This window comes from Cornus florida, unplaced genomic scaffold (assembly GCF_030987335.1).
Source record: "Cornus florida cultivar Cherokee Brave unplaced genomic scaffold, ASM3098733v1 CherokeeBrave_3.0.0_Hap2_Chr01, whole genome shotgun sequence".
Taxonomy (NCBI): domain Eukaryota; kingdom Viridiplantae; phylum Streptophyta; class Magnoliopsida; order Cornales; family Cornaceae; genus Cornus; species Cornus florida.
This window is the reverse complement of record NW_026775571.1, coordinates 106,837,419-106,855,173: the sequence shown is the minus strand read 5'-3', so window position 1 is coordinate 106,855,173 and position 17,755 is coordinate 106,837,419. Positions and strand designations below refer to the sequence as shown.

Here is a 17,755-nt window from a genome sequence, read left to right as displayed (position 1 = left end):
GTAAAATGGGTTGTGGATGAGGTCACTGCAACTAACAAACATGTACAGTGGATCAGAAAGGTGTATAGGTAAATGAAGCCATTTGTTTCCCACTCTCCCAGGGTTGCCTATCTCAATTATAGACAAGCTATGCATAAGCAAAGGTTTGGGGAAGAAACTACTTCAAAGAATAACTTTGAGAGATTGATACGAGTGAAGAGAAACAGTGATCCAAGCAATTTCTTCAGAAATGAAGAGAGTATTCCATTTCTTACCACATCAAGAAAAAGGCAATACACACAGAAGCAATACGGTTACTTTGTATCACATAATCAAAATAGTTGCATGATTTCAAGCAAATGATTCTACTAGTATTTTTCAGCATGTAAAAACTTTCAACAAGTTCAAGTGTAGAAAAGCAAGACGCTACTTTTCAAGGATAATGCAGGATAGAAAGATCGATCATAACAATCACGACTTAAGATAACAATAACACGTATAGGTATTACAGACAATTGATCAAAGAAAAACTTCATTATTGTTTTATCCTTTTTGGACAATTTGAAATAAATTAAATAATCTCAGATTTCTGTAACCAAAACCATTAAGGTAATCTATAGGAAAAAACCACATTTACCAAAGACCGAGTGAAAGCCACAATGATGGACATACAAATTCGTTCAAAATTTCACAATTTCGCTGCAATGGACTTACAGGTGAAACAAAAATGCCTTTGATCGGCTCTCTCTTGTATTCCTCATTGGATCCAGAAACCACATTGGTTCCTTTTTTCTTTATCCCTCTACATGGTTCTTAAAGATGGTGAATCTCGTCAAAAATACTTCTACTTTAATCTGATTCTTGTTAAGTACAAAAGACAAGATACAACCAAGTGTCCCATTCAACAATTGATTCATGGTAAACTATCCAGTTCCACAATTGGTCATGCCGGCAGATTGAAGGAGGCCAAATAACAAGGACTGTTGCTCGTTGCTCAACAAAGAAAACCACTCCCTTATACAATCAACAGGAAGAGATTTACTGACAATTGCTGGAAACTCGATATTACTCTTAATGAGCTCTTCAAAATTGACAGGAAGAAGCCCAAGTAAAGCAGTTATGGCAGCAATTCGGATGGAAAGACCAAAGTTTCTTGTAGAGTTCTGACATAAAAAAGAAGACAACCAAGATCTCAGGTTTCCAACTCCAATGTCATCATATCCATTAGCATCAACTCCAAGCCTGCAAAGAAAAAACATAATTATGTTTATATTTGGATAACACAAGTTCGCAGAAACCAGAAAATTACAAAAACCTGGCCCGACCACAAGATAGAGCACATGATAGCAAGTGAGGAATATGTAAAAATGACAAGGCTAAATAAAAAGAACAAAAAAAAATTGTAAGCTTAGCCTAGACCATTTAAGTGCAGCTAAACTCGCTCGATCTTACTATTTTTTCCTCCATCTAGTACCACATTGATAATATACATTCTTTTTCAATGGACAACCTCTATCAGAGTTGAGCCCCCCACCTTGTTCATTGAAATTGACGGGAATCAACTGAGTTACAAGGACCACAGCATCTCTAGGACAACGGTTTCATCAAATATAAGTCAACATGTCCTTCCTGGCTGCCTCAGATGCATCTATGTGGCAATTCTGAAACCTAACAAGAAGATGGGTCAGTGGGATCATCTTCCAATATTACTCCGTTGGTCTTCATATTAAACACGGACATAGATCTCAACTGAATCTCGCCCACGTAATAATCCAACTCAAGATAATCGTTCCAACTACACTCAATTATGAACAAACTTTTTCTTAAATTCCCAAAATTCTATGCTAGAAAACAAGGCTGCTAGCCCTCTACAACAGTCCACAACTTTGATCTAAATTTTACCCATCAATCTGATAAGATACAAGTCAACCATCCAATACTCCAAAGGCACATACAAAGTCCATTCATCATAAGCATTTCCTTCCATCTTTATCAAGATGTTATTTATTTTATTTTATTTTTTTCCGAGTATGTTAAGACAATTTTTTATGATGCGTGAAGACCTAAAACTTCTATGTTGTTGCATAAGTTGGACTATACTGTACATGGCAAAACCTGGAGATTCCAAAATGAAGTTCCCATATTTAACTTAGAAATAATTTCCCCACTAGATTCACCAATTAAAACTATGTCACCAGCTACCAACATACCCATGCCTACTAAGCCCATCAATAAGTAATGCAAAAGAGTAAATACTAAACTCAGATTCTTGATGGAAGCCTACTATTATTAGAAATTTCACTGATTCTCTCCTCCCACAATTCTCAACTAGTTACATCTCCACAACACGTGTTCTTGATTTAAATCAACTATACCTAGTTGATACACACATTCTTACATCGCTCAGGACCACATCAACTAGTTACATCTCCACAACACGTGTTCTTGATTTAAATCAACTATACCTAGTTGATACACACATTCTTACATCGCTCAGGACCGCATCATATGCTTTTCATAAGTTAACAAATACACTGAGCAGGTCTTTTTTCAGTGCGCTCTATATTTTTTTAACAATCACCTTAGTAAATGAATCCCGCATAAGATCAATCACATTTAGTGGGAAAAAATCCTAAATAAGACGTAATAACAAAGTACATAGAACCATTACCAACCCATCACCAAATGAGTGCCCCTTCATAGTTTCCCTTTTTAAAAATCAATGCACAAATAATTACTAAATTATGCTTAGGGTCTGAAAACTTTCCCACATCAATAATATAAATTTTTAAATTTTATTGGATTAACTTGGAATTAGAAAGAGACAATGCATTAAATGCATATCCCCTTACAAAGTTGGAATTCCCAAAAATAAAAAATATATAAAAATAATAATGATTTGTGAAGGAGAGAATACATTATTTCAGGAACATATATCAGCCCCAAACTAGAATGCCAAGTTTATGTTGCAATAAAGCAATAACAAAATTAATTTGTGAAGGAGGGAGTAAATTATTTCAGGACAAACAATATCATTCATTTATTATACTTCAATAAAGCAATAACAAATTTTTTACCTTCCCAGATGACCAAGAAGAATTAAAATAGCAGCTAAATAATTTTCTGGGATGCATGATTCCAACTTTTTTAACAGCGGAGAAACGATGTTGTTGCATGTCCAATCCCAGCTCTGCATGGCAAGAAATAGAAAAAAAGTAGGTAATTGGTCAGAATAATTCTCCAAGAATATGTTGTACAAGAACACAAAATGAAAATAAGAACCAATTTATAAAGTTGCAGTCGCTATTGATAATAATACTAGTGAAAAGGCCAAATTGTAATATGAGGGTTGATCCTATATTAATTCTTCACCTAATGACCCACTATATCAGATATTTTGCCATACATTAAATATATTTTTCCTTGAAGTGAAAAAAAATCATTTTGATTAACTTTACAAGTTACAGCTACCAAGCATTTCATTTTTCACCTTGCTTTCCCTGTGATACTCAAAACCCAACTCAATGTTTTAAATCCAGGAACACCAAAAAAGTCGAAAAATTCCCAGGAAAAATTAGAATTTAAAAATAAAATCCAATTTCGGGAAAATTTCATTGGAAAAGAACACCTGATTACAGGGCCGCCAAATCAGGTCAGAAAAGGCACCACCCAATGCACATTTACCTAACATAATAACTGCTAATCAGAATGAAACAAGACAAAGTATAATGTACACCCAGAAAAGTTGAAACTCGTACCATCTTGCATGCTACCAGCTCAACTAGGGACAGGATATCACTCAAGTGGCACAAAGTCTCACCAAAGACAGAATTTGATTGAGTAGTGAGCATCCCAGATTTATTTAGACACCAGCATAAGTTGCAGTTCATATAAAGGTCAGAATGGACATCTTCATGACCTGAATTTTGTCCGGCTTTCTCCTCGATGGAAACGGTTTCAGATTTTGAAGAATTCACTGATTTCATCAGATCTTGATGCATGGCACCGGAAAAGGTGAAGTTCTGAAGCTTTTCCAAGAGCAGTGAAACAACAGTATCCATGGAAACCGCACCCTCAGAAAAAGGGCATTCGGTACAAGAAGGAAATCCAGCCCGGACCTCCGTAAGAGATGGAAGACCGCAAGCAGAATCACTCGATAAAGTTGCTCTCTCAAAAAACATAACTAAAGATTTCAACACAGTCATTAATAAACTGTAGTTGTCAAGACTAAAATACTTAGATCCACAGATATGAGCAAAAACATGAAGAATAGTCAGCATCAACGAAGAATCAAACTTCTGCATCCTCGAAATGTTGTATGAAGACTCACATATAAAACCTATGTGGTCAACTGCTGCACATATTGATGCTAATACAATGCCCCCAGCAACCAACTGGTGAGTCGAAGCTGTTTCAGAGGACAAGACTATATCCGTACCATCCAGAATGATGACGACTTTTGAATTACAAACAACTGATAAATCAGAATCCACATCACTATATACAAGAACTCTTTGATCTATAAGAAAATCCTCAATGAGTGTAAGCAGATCGTCCAAGTGGCATAATTCTGCGAACATGCTTCTTTTCTCCACATCAGACATCACTGCACATCGAAAGCATTATAAGTTCAAGTGAAAATTATGAAAGATTAATTATCCGGATAAAATATTACAAAAATTAACAATCATCCAATAACCAAACAAACCTGCACTAATTTCTTCAGCGAAAGAATCTAAGAAGAGGACAGAATCACTCTTTAGAAAGTTTCCAAGGTTCCCCAAAGCAATCCCAGAGAAATTGTTCAAAAGCAGTGAAAAGAACACACAAACCTTCTCCCTGGAAACAATTAACAGAAAACAAAACCAACAAAGAAACAAAATCAATTAGCAACTACTACCATCATCCTCTAGAGCACAATATTTATATGGTAATTGTTTCACCAACTTACACAACCACAGTAGAAAATCAGTATCAAGTAACAGTCATGATAGCACTGAGTCTACAAAAAATATAATAACTCCACAAGAAAACTGATTTACCTACTAGAATTTGAATGAATCACCTACCTGGGTAAAAGATCTTTAATCTCAAGAAGAGCAGACAAAATCTTTTGCACCACCTGAGCTGACTGTGATGCAATAGAGCACTGAGCCATGCACGTTCTGGTGGCACAAAATATCCTAGAAATGCTGCAACTGTCCTTGATATCTGAAACCACAACACAGAATTTTGGAAGATTATCACGTACAAATCTAAGTTCACTTTCATGTGAAATCTTTGGCTCCATATTTTCAGACATAGTTGTATCTGACATCCCCAACTCAGTACCTGAGTCCCAAATCTGGCAAACAGAAGCATCGCCCACATACGTGATGTTATGTTTACAATTATCACTATTCTCTAAACTCTCAAAAGAATTATCGAAACCATCACTCCCATGCAATAATGGAGAAGTCCCAAAGGTACCATTAGATTTGAACTTATTGGAATCAATCTCCACATTGATGACATCAAAGCCGCAAGAAGGCACCAGATTGTCCTTTTCACTAGAAAATTCCCCATATGAACTGCCATCTACTAACCACATAGAGTCGTCAACTACAAATGCCTCGTTACTTTTAAATTCAATTTCAGGAAGAGTAGGTGATAACGGAATTTCAGTTGCTACACGGTAACATTCTTCGTCAACAGCACTATCCAAGTCAAGCAATTTCATATAGTCTCCATTAGCAACATTCTCAAAATTTCCCCATATTTCCTGATTATTCTCAGCATTATCAAGTATACCATCCATGCATGTCTGAGCACCTCCTGTTAACTTATTGGAGCACGGGGAAGATTCGACACAAATATTACCATCTTCAGTGCCATCCTTTTGCCCATCTGATTCATGCACATAATGGATAGTTACTTCCTTGCCAGGAGATGCCTTTCTCTTCTTGTAAGAAATGTCCTTAGCATATAAATTGCCTTGTAGGTTAGCGACCATGAACCTTTCCTCTTCCAAGGCTCTATCCATTTGACTATTTAACATACCTTTCAACACAGAACATTTCTCTTCTTCTTTCTGCAGATGCAACTTCTTAGGCTCAGAATACATATGTTCAACAGATTCAACTGCATCAAGGATTATCTTTCTCTTCTTACCATGGCCAACCTTCCTCCCAGCAGAATCTACGTTAATGGGGCTTCCAACACTATTTTCAGCCACCATTGCAAGATTTCCATTGTACCTCAGCTCCGTAACTTCACCAGATATACTGGAAATAGATGGCTGTAAACTTGATTTCTCTTCAGAAAAATTAGCTGATGCAGTGAGAGAAAAACTCCCTCTTTCCTGTGAGCCCATCAACGGCCTATCAGAAAAAGATGCCATGCTGGAATTTATGGCGGAACTCTGTAAGATTTTTCTGTTAGAACCTCTAAGCAGAGGCTCCAATTTAGAATCAATACCTGAGATGGATTGACTACAGGTCCCTCCAGAAATAGGGAGCAATGGTGCAGCACATTCTACAGTTTGCTTGACAGAGGCATCTACTTTTCTGCAACTAGACTTTACAATCTCATTTTCAACACAATGTTTCATCTGACATGGTTCTACAGCAAAAGATTTCTTCTTCAAATTTAAGCTTTGCGTATTAGAGAGGCAGCCAATCTGCAAGTAACACAAAATTTTCAGCAAACAGATCATTAAAGGAGATTGTCTATGCTTTGCATAACACATAAGAAATGATCTGCATGATGCAATCTAGAAGTGTTTACTCTAACAGGCTTTTATCACCCACCAGGTTATTAAACAAAACAGCCATCAGGAGAATACCTAAGTTAAAGTGTACTTACAGCAAAACTTGCTTCTGAGTAAAAATCAACCAGTATAGATTGCAATAACAAACATCAGAAACCTGTATGCTCTTTTTTCATAGATAAATGCCATCACCATAACACCAAACTAATCAATAATATTCCAATTCAGAAAAAATACATAAGAGCTTTAAAAAAAATATAAGAAAAAGGGAGACTAACCTTTGCCAGATCATCTATACCTTCATCACCGGGCAAGAAGCTCTTATCCAGTATCTCCAGGCGAAGTGAAAATTGAATTAATTCCTGTTTTAAGCAGCGCAGTTCTTGTCGTAGAATATTATTACGACCCATTTCCAGTTTCATCACTTGTTTGGCATGCTCTACTCGCATCTTTTCAAACCTCAATTGCTTTTTCAGCAGCTTCCTTTTAGCAGTTTCAGCATTCACAATTCTATCAGGTGGTTCAACAGGAGCCTCAACCAATGTTTTAGAAGACTGAAATTCAAATATCTCCTTCTGCAGTTCTTTTATCCTTCTTTCATTAACTTCTAACTGTAGAGCTAACAGATCAGCACGATGCTTTTCTTCCATGGCCTTCTTTCTATTCACCTCTGCAATCTTTTTCTGCTTTTCTGTGTTGCTAATCTCTGAGCCCGCATGTTTTTTCTCTCTAGTTGCCATCTGCTTTTCTTTCCCAAGCATTTTGCTTGCCTTTTCAGTATCAACAATCGTCTGTTTATCAGGTAAGCAAGCAGCAGCTTCAACCAATTTTCTGGACGATACAAGTTCATATATCTCCTTCTGTAGTTTCTCAATCTCTCGTTTATGCTCTTCCAACTGCTGAGAAAACTTATCAGCACGACATTTTTCATCCATTTCCCTCTTCCTATTCATTTCTGCAAGCTTCCTTTGCTCTTCTGCCTTGGTCATCTCCAAATCTGCACGTTTTTTCTCTTTGATTGTCTTTTGTCTTTCTACCTCAAGCTTCTTCCTTGCCTCTTCAGACTTACGTGTCTCCAGAACCAATTTTGATCTCATTTCATCGGCTTCACCATTTAACGTCTCCAACCGAAGTCTAGTTTCCTCAGCCTTTTCTCTTTCGATATTGGCAAGTCTCTTTTCCTCATCAGCCCTATTTTTCTCTTCCTTTACACTTTTCTGTGCTTCATTAGCTTTCTTCTTCGCTGCCTCAGCTTTCTTCCTCTCAGAATCTGCCCTCATTCTCTCTTTCGCAAGAACCTCCTTGAGTTGATTTATTTCTGTTTCCCCTTCTGAAACACGCGTTTGAAGAAGCATTCTTTCCCTTTCCATATCTTGACCTTGTGGACCTGCTTTTTGCTGCAATGAAAGAATCTCAGACTTCAGAGCAGAAATCTCATTCTCCAAAGAAACTCGAATAGCCGATTCTTTCGCTTTCTCATCTCTTAAAATTTCTGCCAGCAGTCTTTCTTCTTCTGTCGCTGGTAAATGAAATATAATAAAAAAAACAACGATGTTATTCATCTATTTGTATAAATAAATTTCTGTGTGTGTGTTTATATATGATAAAATATGAAACACAAAACATGCACCTTGAAATAAAAAGCCAAACATATCTAGATTCAATCATTGAAGTGAATTCAACCAAAAAATAAATGGTCTCAACAAGGTACTCCAGCAGAAGCCTTTCCTAGGGATGCACACCCATCTGAGTGCATGTGTCTATACTACATTCTTATCGAATTCATATCAAGCTATATATTATGTATGATATATATATATATATATATATATATATATATATATATATATATATATATATATCATAAGAACATCTTCCAGGTTTGCCATGGAACCATCAGGAAGCTAAAAATAGAGGTTCTCCATTTTGGGGAAGAATTATATCAACTCAATAGTGGTTTGCAAGCAAGTGATCATCCCAAATACAGTGGATATTTCACCCTCTGAATGGAGAATCATGATTCAATGAGGCACTAACACTGTCTCACAAAGAGAAACCTAGAATGGTGAATCTGAGGTGGGCCATCTGACTGAAAGGGCTACTATTCGAACTTTGTTTGACCAGCCCTTATACTTAAATGCATTATTCTATTTCAGTATTTTTTTTTCCTTAAGAAATATATTTGCATTTTGCTTTGTTATCCCATTATGATGTCTTCTAGGGGTCCTCTTCATGTACTTGCCTACAATTTTCGCAATTATTTTTTCTCTTCCATACCAACTTCTTATTTCCCATCAAATACATGTTAGCTAGTTAAACTAACAGAGAACTAAAAAAATTAAATAAAATTAAATTAAAAAAAAAAAAAAAAGACTATAAAAAAGACAAGGGAAAGGTAGAGTAGGAGCAGTGGTTACAAAAAATATAATTGCATTCATTCTTACCTTTCTTCAGATTGCGATTCTCAGCTTCAGATTTTTCAAGTTGTTGCTCATAAATGCTCACAGCTTGCCTAAGAGCCTTACGTTGCTCATTCAATTTTGAGCATTTCTCTTTCCACTGCACACATAATATTTATTTATAAGTAAGAACAACCGTGAATATATAAATAATATTGTGTGAGAACAAAAACGAAGAACATACCACCGCACAGCAGAGAGACACGGATTCGTCTTTCAGCACTACATCTGCGGCCATCGCTGAAAGAATACGAAGTAAAAGGAACAATTAGGGTACGGGAGACGAAACAAAAACAAGTAAATGGAATCAAACCACGAGTTACTCCTTCTAGAAAACTGAATCGCTTTAATGACAAAAAGTTAACATATAAAAAACAATGATTTAGGGTAATTTACCCTGTTTGGTTTATGAGAAAACGGAGCAAAAGGGTAAAAAAATGATTTGGGGCTACAAGCCCTAACCCTGCACTGAATTACACTGCCGACACAGAGAGACGCATAGAGAGAGGCGTGAAGAAAATCACTGACCTTTTGTTTCATGAAAAGAGCATTCGTTAGATGGCTAAAGAGAAACTCCAATTTCTCAATCGAGCACCATGAGAGGTGATGCCGAGGACATTGTCTTCTCTGGATTCCTTGTACTAAACCCTAGTTTTTGTTTGTTTTTTTGTAAGCCCTGTTTTTGGAAAATTTCAATCTATCAAAGCATATATAACCTTGAAGCGTTTCGGATTATAAGGCTGTAAGAAATCGAAGAAATTTATAATGCAAATTAGTTCGGCCCAAAGTGGCCCAAACTAATTTCCCTTGGGCCCATTTTGTTTAAATTTATTTAAAAAATTATTCTAACCTATTTTTCAAATTTTTGTATTGTCTTGATGAGATTTTCATTCCTTTGATACAGTAAGTTTGGACTCCATTCAAAGTAGGGAATAAAATCCTCCACCCACCGATGTTATTCGCTTAGAAAATCCGTCTAAATAATATTATTGTTATTTTTAAGTATTTTGGGTGAAATTATCAAAGAGTGTTCATGGAAAATTTACTAGGAAAAATTCTTTAATAGTCCTACTTTTAGAGCTGAAAGACAATCAAATCTTAAAAATATTGTTGTGGACTAACAAGTCCTACTTTTACAATTTATTTCCAAACAAATTCTATTTTATTTTATTTTTCAACATTACCCTTTTTTTATCTTTTTCAATAATTAGGCTGGGGAATCTTTATCTTCTTTTCACGCGAGTTAGAAAATTAACACAATTGCAATGAAATCACCAAACAAATTAATACACATAAAATAAAAAACAAGGACTTAATAATATGATCATCTATACGTATATAGTTCTATAAGAACATGCTGAACAAAAATCCTTCTTTAATTCTCACACCACCACACATTAGACCTTTACCGTTCATGTAACATACAAGAAATGCACTCAAACAGTTGAGACAGTTATTTATCTTGATCTCTCTTTCGGGTATGTCGGTAAGCTGGGTTATTATTTTTGTATATATTATTCATATCAATATACTTTTACCAATCATCAAATCCTCATTCTAAATCCAAACGATAAAGTTTAAAATAAAAGAATGGCAAAAAAGCATAAAACCCCCCCTCAAGTATCAAAAATCAGCATTTTACCCTCCTGAACTACAAAATCGAGCAAGTCAGTCCCTCAACTATCAGAAATGATCAGTTTTACCCCCGACAGTCCTTTCTGACTCATTTTCGGTCACCGTCATTGTACATTTACAAAAATGCTCATTATAATTAACATTTTAAAAAAAGCAAATAAAATTAAAATTGGGAAATACCATCAATACCCTTATGTTAATACATCACCTCACTCTTCACAGTTCACTTGAAAAATTTAGAGAGAGAGTAGAAAGAGAAAATGGGTAAGGGAGGGATGTCTCGTGGTGGTGGTGGTGAAGAAGAGAATTTGGCAACTAGGCTTGTTAGTATCAATACCCTCAAAATTCAACCTTTCAAGCTCCCTCCTCTGGGTATTAATCTTCTCAAACCGAATGTGACTTGCAAGGTGGAGAAACTCAGTGGCACAAAACCGGCAAGACCAGGCTGGTCATGGTTAGTGGTAAACAGAAAGGGTGTAAGAAAATCCTAGTTCTCTACACAAACTTTGGCAAGAATAGAAAACCCGAAAAAACCAATTGGGTGATGCACCAATGCCACTTGGGTCAACATGAAGAAGAGAAAGAAGGAGACCTTATGGAATCAAAGATATTCTATCAAACTCAGCCAAGGGAATGCAACTGGTCTGACCCAGAGTTGAATAAGTGCACTTTCTCCCCGTTCTTTCTCCCTCTCTCTTACAATGTATCTCATTAGTATAATGTTGATTCTTTGTCCAATGATGCTGTATGGTTAGTGGAATTGTTTCTCACTCCACATCTTTCTCTCTCTAAAAAGATATCCATATGTATATACATATATTTATATCTAAGCGCGCATAATCGAATAATGATCCTTTGAAATTTGAACAAAGGAGGCTCTACATTTCGAATCATTAGCAGGCATGTCTTTCGCTCTTTATCAATCTTATCTTCGAATCACTATAGTCTTCTTATTTTCTATTCATGAGCATGAATATTCTGAGTACAATTGATTTACAAATGTTGTAGATATAGTATTTGATTTGTTTGCTATTGATTTGGGATTAAAGTTCACACCTCTATTGTCAGGGTTTTTTTTTTTTTTTGGTATTGATTTAGTGGTTCTAATTTGTTCAAACTAATCTCATTTGGATTTAATCGAGTAAATGATGTCCCATTTGGTGTTATATCATTTGGGTATTACCCATTTTTGGTCTTGTTTGGAAATATGTATTCTTCAGTTTCTTGGAGCTTTTGAAGATACAAACAGTACTAGTTTAAAAAATGATTGTTTAAAATTCATTCCTCAATAATGTTATATGCTGAGGAATATAATCCTGTGTGGAAATATTGTTTCACAACCTTTATGACCTGATTGACTTGTTCTCTTAGGTTTTTGCAATATTCAATTATTGGGTCACAGAAGTTCCACCAGATTACCTATAGATTTGAAAATATACTCTGCCCATTGGTGGTCCTTAACCATGAATATCCTAAAATGCAACCAATAAAAAAAATTCAAATGAATTGAGAGGCAAGGTTACTCCCAAGATTTTTTAAGACACTGCTCAAAGGACAACCTCTACTTATACAAAGATATCACTATATATATATATATATATATATATATATATATATATATATATATAAAGTACAGAAATACACACACACACACACACATATATATACACCCATCTGACCTTAACTTTTTCAACTTTAATGGAGTCTTTTTTTTCTGCACTTGGAGAGAGGAGCAGTTGCTGTTGGAGGAAGAAGAAAGGAATTTTGGAGTTAATTTATAGACAGGGCTACAACGGCCATATTGTAAGGGCAATTATAAAATTATATCATAAAGTAACCTCACGCGCTCCATCTGTGCCGGAAATGAGCCAGAAAGGACTGCTAGGGGGTGAAACTGATCATTTCTGAAAGTTGAGGGTCTGACTTGCTCGATTTTGTAGTTCAGGTGGGTAAAATGCTGATTTTTTATACTTGAGGGGGGTTTTATGTTTTTTTGCCTAAAAGAATAGAAAGAAGTGCTACCTTACCTGAAATCACCGAAAAAAATGGTGAATGACAATAAACAAGCAAAACGATTTTCGCCTTGCTTCGTTTTCTTGAGTTGGCATGTGGTTCTCTTCCTTTGTTTGAGGGAGCTCGTCGCAACCGTATCGAAGGCATTTTTAACCCGCTTGAAAAAGAAGGTGAAGATTCCTAACCCTAATTATTGAAAATGACAAATAAGGGTAATGTTGGAAAATGAAATAAATTTAAACTTATTTGGAAATAAATTATAAAAGTAGGACTTGTTTGTTCACAAAAATACTTTTAGGACTTGATTAGGGTGGTTTGGTAAGCGCTTTGTTTTAGGCATTTTGTTTTTGCCGTAAAAGTGTTTTGGAAAAAAACCGAAAACATATTTGGAAACAATATTTTGCTGTAAAATAAAACAAGGTCACACCAAACATGCTTTTGTTGTCAAAATCAACACTATAGCAGCCCAAAATAAAAAACAACAGAAACAAAATGTATGCCAAACAGACTATCTTTCAGCTCTAAAAATAGAACTATTAAGGAATTTCCCCAATTTACTAACGACATAAATTCACACTAGTAATTGTACAAAGCGAACTACTAAGTGAGCTTGGACCCACACAGACGCAACAGTGAATAGTATATTGACTAATTTTTAGCACCTTGACAGATATAAAATATTTTTCTTTTCTTTTTTTAGCACCTTGACAATGATGATTCATGGTCTGTTTTAGTGTTTTAGAGGTGCAACTTGGGCGGGCTAGCCCAGCTTAACCCGAATCCAGCCTAAAAATTATCGAATAGTGATAGTTGTTTCTTATTATAAAAATAATAATGAATATTTGAGTACTGTATAGTTGATTTTTGAAATAATTAAAAGTTTATATTCCATAATTAAATATATGATTCATGTGATTGTGTGTAAGTGATCCAACAATGATAAAAGTACAATTCTTATAGGATTTCTTCGTTGTAAATTCACTTTCTTTATATATTAGGCCTCTAGCGAGGTTAGAACACCCAACCTCCTCATTTAAAGGGCAGAACTTATGTTATTGAAGCTAGAGTTTAGAACACCCAACCTCCTCATTTAAAGAGCAGAACTTATGTTATTGAAGCTAGTGTTCTTTGATAAAAGTTTAATTAATTAACTTGAAACCACAATATTTTGAATTAAAAGGTGTGGAAATATCACTAGACTTTATACTATATAATCTTTCTAACAGGTGTGGAAATATCACTAGACTTTATACTATATAATTTTTCTAACAAAATTAATTAGCCTTTTCTTCCCATTTACTCCAACAATAAATAAAAACTTGAAACCACAATATTTTGAATTAAAAGGTGTGGAAATATCACTAGACTTTATACTATATAATCTTTCTAACAAAATTAATTAATGTGGAAAGATTATATAGTATAAAGTCTAGTGATATTTCCACATTAATTAATTTTGTTAGAAAGATTATATAGTATAAAGTCTAGTGATATTTCCACACCTTTTAATTCAAAATATTGTGGTTTCAAGTTTTTATTTATTGTCGGAGTAAATGGGAAGAAAAGGCTCAAAAAGCAACCATTCAAATAATTGGTTGGCCCTCTATGTATGCTTTGCGCGCATGTCATACTTAACCCACCAGAAGACCCTTTTTGTAACTAACAACGTCTTGACAGCCAAACACCAAACCAAACCAATCCCCATCAAAAGAAGTACTAATGTGCAGCCCAGTGCACAAAATACTTCTGTTCCTCAGGCGATCAGCCCACAACATCAAACAACTTGACAAAATCCTAGCCAAAACCATCACAACTAGTCTCATCCATACCACCACCGCATGGAATTGGATTCTTATAGCCTACTCTAAAAGCCCCATACCCATTAAAGCCATTCTCATTTACAACAACTTTATCACATCAAACTCTATCTGCCCAGACAACTACACTTACCCATCTGTACTCAAGGCTTGTACTCGTATACTTTCACTTGCAAAAGGTAAAGAAGTACATGCCCACATCACAAAAATAGGTCTAAATGGCCACATTTATGTACAAAATGCTCTTATTCACTTATATAGCTCCACAGCACAGATGACCGACGCACACCTCTTGTTTGACACTATGTCTCAGAGAGATATCACAAGTTGGAATACACTCCTAGCCGCTTACAGCACAAAAGTCGGGTCAAAGTCCGAAGTGCTGCCTCTGTTTCGAGGAATGTTGCATGAAGGCATTCGAGTAAATGAGATCACTTTGGTGATTTTAGTTACAACTTGTGCACAAGTAAGAGGGATAGAGTACGGTAGGGCAGTCCATGCTTATGTTATAAAAGTGGGATGCATTTGCCACTTGAATTTGGAGAATGCACTGCTAGGTTTGTATGCCAAGTGCAGGGAGATGAATGGGGCGCGAAAGTTGTTTACCGAGATGGATGGTAGGAGTGATGTAGTGTCACAAACGATTTTGATCAATGGTTATATGGAAATAGGGTTTGTAGATATGGCTCGTGATATATTTGATCGTATGGTTGACAAGGACATAGTTTTGTGGAACTCAATGATTCATGGGTATGTAAAGGGAAAGCGCCCGAATGAGGCTTTAGCACTTTTCAAGAAAATGGAGAGTGGAATGGTGAAACCGGATGAAACCACTATTGTTTGTGTTCTTGCAGCGTGTGCTAGCATATCAGACCTGCAATATGGTAGATATGTTCATCAGTTTGTCCTCCAAAACAGTATAAGGCAAGACATTTTTGTCAAAACAGCTCTGATTGACATGTACTTGAAGTGTGGAAGTTTGGATGCAGCCATGGTGATTTTCTACAAGACGGAAGAAAAGGATGTTTTTACTTGGACAACAGTGATTGAAGGGCTTGCAAATTATGGGCACCAAAAAGAAGCTTTGAGGTTGTTTTATCAAATGGAGAAACATGGAATTAAGCCGAATGAAGCAACATTTGTTTCTATATTGACAGCATGTAGACAATCGGGGCTGGTTGAAGAAGGCTGTTTTTTGTTCAGTAGAATGGTAGGGTTATACGATATCCAACCAAAGATTGAGCACCTAGGCTGTCTGATTGACCTCTTGAGCAAAGCCGGACTCTTGCACCAGGCGGAGGAGTTTATCAATATCATGCCACCTGACGAAAGACTTGTAGCTTACAAAACTCTACTTAGTGCTTGCAGAAGTTATTCAAATATTGATCTCGGATCAAAGGTTGCAAATGAACTTGTTAAGTTGGGTTCACAAAGCCATGAAGTTTATATACTGCTGTCAAACTTCTATGCTCTTGCAGGAGACTGGGCTACAGTTGAAGAGAAGAGACGAATCATGAAAAAAGTTCATATGACGAAGGAGCCAGGCATCAGTTCGATAGAAATGAAAACTGATCTGAAGATATTTCAGCAGCAAGACAGGCCAGTCTAAGCAACAGGATGAAGAACAGAGCATGTTTTTACTAAATGGATACGAGAAGAATACAACCTGAAAACGTCGGGAAGCTAAGAAAACCGAGCAATAGAGCAAGTTGTACTAAAAGGATAAAACAGAGACTGCAAATGGTGGGAAACTAAACCGGAGTTTATCAAAGAGGGTTCATGAAGAACTAAGAAGGCCATTACCCAAATTGGTCGGGTTAATCTCGGTTTTATTTAGAATGATGAAGTCGATGTTGGAAAATTATGGTGATTGTGAGAAACCGATGCGGTCTACCAAATGATATGATCATAGAATTAGACAGCTGACCTACCAAATGTGACATATTATAATCTTTTCTCTTCAAGGCAAGAAGGTCAGCATGCACCTCCTCGTGTTATGTAAATACATTTGGGACCTCCCTTTCCGTTTCATACCAATTAAATGTTGTTTAAAAAACTCAACTTTATCATTCTCATGCGTGTTTACGATGTAGTTATTTCTTTCTAAAGAACAGAAAAAATTGAAAATAAATAAAAATAACTCGTTTGGTCTTTATGGCTTTATGAAAACTATTGTGGGAACACGTACTCTATTTTTTTTAAGTTGTTTTCTGTTACGATAGTTTCTGAATTTTTTTTTTTTTTTTTTTAAAAAGAATCAAAGATCTCTAATGTTACAACATATGTGGTATAGGGTCTTTCAACCCAATTAAATTTGTTTTCACACATTAAATTTACATATTTAAGTCATATTTAATGTGTTGAAATTTAGTGTTGAAATTTAGAATAAATAATGTTAAAAATTAGAATTAATGTGTTCGACAAATTGCCACTTCAGCAGATAATTGTTATTTGGTTTAATAAAGTGTTCTTGAAATAGACAGAGGACCAAAAGTTGTAAACCTGTAGCCTAGTGTATCTCTTTGCCTTCCAAAACCGAGGTAGAAGTTTCGAACAGAAATATGTGGGTGTGTTTCCTGTATTGATTTTAAAATAAAATAAAAAAATGTAACACTTTCTTGAATCCAATAATGATCTTTGCTTTAATTTTATATGAATGGAATTCACGTCCAACGAAAAAAATAAATAAATAAATAAATTAGAGGCTTAAACGCTCCACGGTCATCACTAGGTCGCACATACCTTGCTCATTAAAACTTGTTTTATTTACACAAATTTATAGTATGGCACGCAATAAAATGAGGCTGTTCTTTTATTAAAGTAGGAGGAATTTGTAAACCATGGAAAACTATCTATACTACCATTTGTCACTCTTTAATCTTCATATACCAAGAGCTGCTTATATCCTGGCTTAGAAGGCTCTATGCCTACATGAAATCTAATGTTTCAAAGTCTCCAAGAGCTGCTTATTTCAACTATATACAGATCTTGACTGGGGAAGGAACTTTGAAGTACTTCAAGAGACTAGCACATAAAAAGACCAAAACTGATTTTTACAAGTACGGGTTGGGCTCGGGCTGAAAATTCTCAGCCCAGCCCAATTT

General features: G+C 35.6%; 2 protein-coding genes across 4 annotated transcripts; one reads left to right on the top strand and one right to left on the bottom strand.

Annotated features, from left to right (window-relative positions):
• Positions 1-589: 589 nt before the first annotated feature.
• On the bottom strand, positions 590-9,905 carry LOC132312333 (uncharacterized). 3 transcript variants are annotated; one of them, XM_059810680.1, is made up of 10 exons: positions 9,715-9,905; positions 9,371-9,426; positions 9,172-9,286; positions 7,006-8,246; positions 5,311-6,637; positions 5,049-5,190; positions 4,688-4,818; positions 3,738-4,585; positions 3,057-3,169; positions 590-1,221 (listed from the first exon to the last, which is right to left on the bottom strand). In XM_059810680.1, the coding sequence occupies exons 2-10, from the start codon at positions 9,422-9,424 to the stop codon at positions 903-905; spliced, it is 4,290 nt and encodes a 1,429-aa protein (XP_059666663.1). In that variant the 5' UTR covers positions 9,425-9,426; positions 9,715-9,905; the 3' UTR covers positions 590-902. The 3 variants fall into 3 exon arrangements, with proteins under 3 accessions (XP_059666663.1, XP_059666655.1, XP_059666670.1); XM_059810672.1 differs by having other exon boundaries at positions 5,049-6,637; XM_059810687.1 differs by lacking the exon at positions 590-1,221 and adding an exon at positions 3,608-3,663 and having other exon boundaries at positions 5,049-6,637.
• A 4,648-nt stretch (positions 9,906-14,553) lies between these two features.
• Positions 14,554-16,260, top strand: LOC132279877 (pentatricopeptide repeat-containing protein At2g29760, chloroplastic-like). Its single transcript, XM_059781928.1, has one exon. It carries the CDS (start codon positions 14,554-14,556, stop codon positions 16,258-16,260), a length of 1,707 nt encoding a protein of 568 aa, XP_059637911.1.
• The last annotated feature ends 1,495 nt before the right edge of the window (positions 16,261-17,755 follow it).